This window comes from Octopus bimaculoides, chromosome 19, assembly GCF_001194135.2.
Source record: "Octopus bimaculoides isolate UCB-OBI-ISO-001 chromosome 19, ASM119413v2, whole genome shotgun sequence".
In the NCBI taxonomy this organism is placed as follows: domain Eukaryota; kingdom Metazoa; phylum Mollusca; class Cephalopoda; order Octopoda; family Octopodidae; genus Octopus; species Octopus bimaculoides.
Window position 1 is genome coordinate 37,125,627 of NC_068999.1, and position 1,907 is coordinate 37,127,533.

Sequence of the window (1,907 nt, forward strand, 5' to 3'; positions counted from 1 at the left end):
TATAATGTGTGTGTATATGTTTGTGTGTCTCTGTTTGTCCCTCTGCCATCACTTGACAACTGATGCTGGTGTGTTTACATCCACGTAACCTAGCGGTTCAGCAAAAGAAACTGATAGAATAAGTGCTAGGCTTACAAAGAATAAGCTCTGGGGTCAATTTGTTTGACTAAAGGCAGTGCTCCAGCATGGCCACAGTCAAATGAATGAAACAATCGAAAGAATCCCAAAATACAACAATATTTTAAAATCTTGTATTTTTTTCTTTTGTGGTTTTATTGAAAGGTTTTATCCACAAATGTATCCAACTTTATGAAACGACAGTGGTTCGCCATGGTCTGATGCTTGTAGGACCAACTGGCTCGGGTAAAACAAAGGTAAGTTATCTGAAAATATTTTCTTGAAAAATCATAGAATTATGGGAATATGTGAACAGGTAAAATATTAGAATATCAGGTGAAGCTCTCAGAGATTCATTAACTCTCTGATAAAATATTTCATGAATGATTCAATAATGATTCAATAATGAGATATAATAGTATTCTAGAGATTGAAACTGACTATCCTGTAGTGTTTGCTCTCTCTTTCTCTCTGTCTGTATCTCTTGCTTTCTGTGCTGCCCTCTACTCTTCTGCATCCCTTTATCATCCCTAGCCGACAATTTTTGTCTCTTCCTCCCTTCACTTCAACCCATTTTGACAGTCTGCCCTCCCCGATGCACCTTCCCATGCAATCTTACACACCATCCATCTAACCACTTCTATGTAGCTTGAGCCTCGTCTGGTCATGTGGATGCCTTATCACTATTCTGTCTTGCGTCTTCTACAGATCATCTCTCTCACTTTGTTAATGTTCCAAACTGCATAGCAACTTCAACAGTGCAGGTGGCGTGAACAAAGCCCTCAGTCCCCACTGTAAAGTAGTTGATGTTAGAAAGGGCATCCAACCAAAGCAAAAAAACTGAAGTTCAGTGCAGTTCTTGTACACATTGGTTCCTATCAAACCATCCGATCCATGCCAGCTTGGAACATGCTCATTGTATGGTGATGATGGTGTGTGTGTGTCCGTCCATATCTATCATACAGGAGCCATGGAATTTTGTAGACACCAACTAATAAAGCCAATAGTATTTGGCCTCTTCACCTAGTTCAATTCCTATTCCCAATCCATAATAGTCATTCCTTTCTGCTTCTGCTTTGGGATCCTGAGGCACACATCTGTCGTGCTCTCACCCTGTGCCTCCTTGAACAAGTTGCAGGTTTATTGCTCATTGTACTGGCATTAGTGGGGAGATTGCAATATATTTTTTGAATGGATCCCTCTAACTAAGATTGGATATGCGGTATGATTGTTCTTCTGAGCCTCTTTCTTACTGCAAGAAATCTTCCTTTGCCCCTATCATTAAGAATTCAGTTGAATTCTTCTCTCTACAGAGAAGATCTTCATTGGGAGGTGAAGAGGATACTTTGCTGGTCTTCTAAATCTATCCGGGTGGATATTAAGTGCGTCTAAGAGTGAAGATTAACCTCACTGAACCTGAAGTCATAAAGGCAATTAAAATGCTCAAACGTGGCAAGGTTCCCGGGGAGAACAAAATTTGGTTGGAGATATGAAAAGTGTTAAACAGAGAAAATAGTGCCTGGCTGAATTGTGCATATCAGGTGGTTTGAACATCTGGAAAGAGACTAAAGCAATGGCAATCCAGAGGGATAATCCCAATTTTCAAAAAAGAAGACAGGTGGCTAAATTTTGAAGCTAACCTGAGATGTGACCCAGAGCACTTTTAAAAACTTTGGTGATTTCAAATGGAATGACCCATTGAGAAAAAACACAAATTTATGACAATCCATTATAAATGTTTCTATGCTTTTGAGGATATACTTATATATTGAAAATTGGGATTATCCCTC

General features: G+C 39.3%; 1 protein-coding gene across 1 annotated transcript in view; it reads left to right on the plus strand.

Moving 5' to 3' along the window:
* Positions 1-1,907, plus strand: part of LOC106881614 (dynein axonemal heavy chain 1) — a 166,532-nt gene that overhangs the window by 85,783 nt on the left and 78,842 nt on the right. Inside the window, exon 36 of the mRNA XM_052974699.1 lies at positions 283-374. Coding sequence (XP_052830659.1) covers positions 283-374 — 92 coding nt within the window. The remainder of the gene's footprint in view (positions 1-282; positions 375-1,907) is intronic.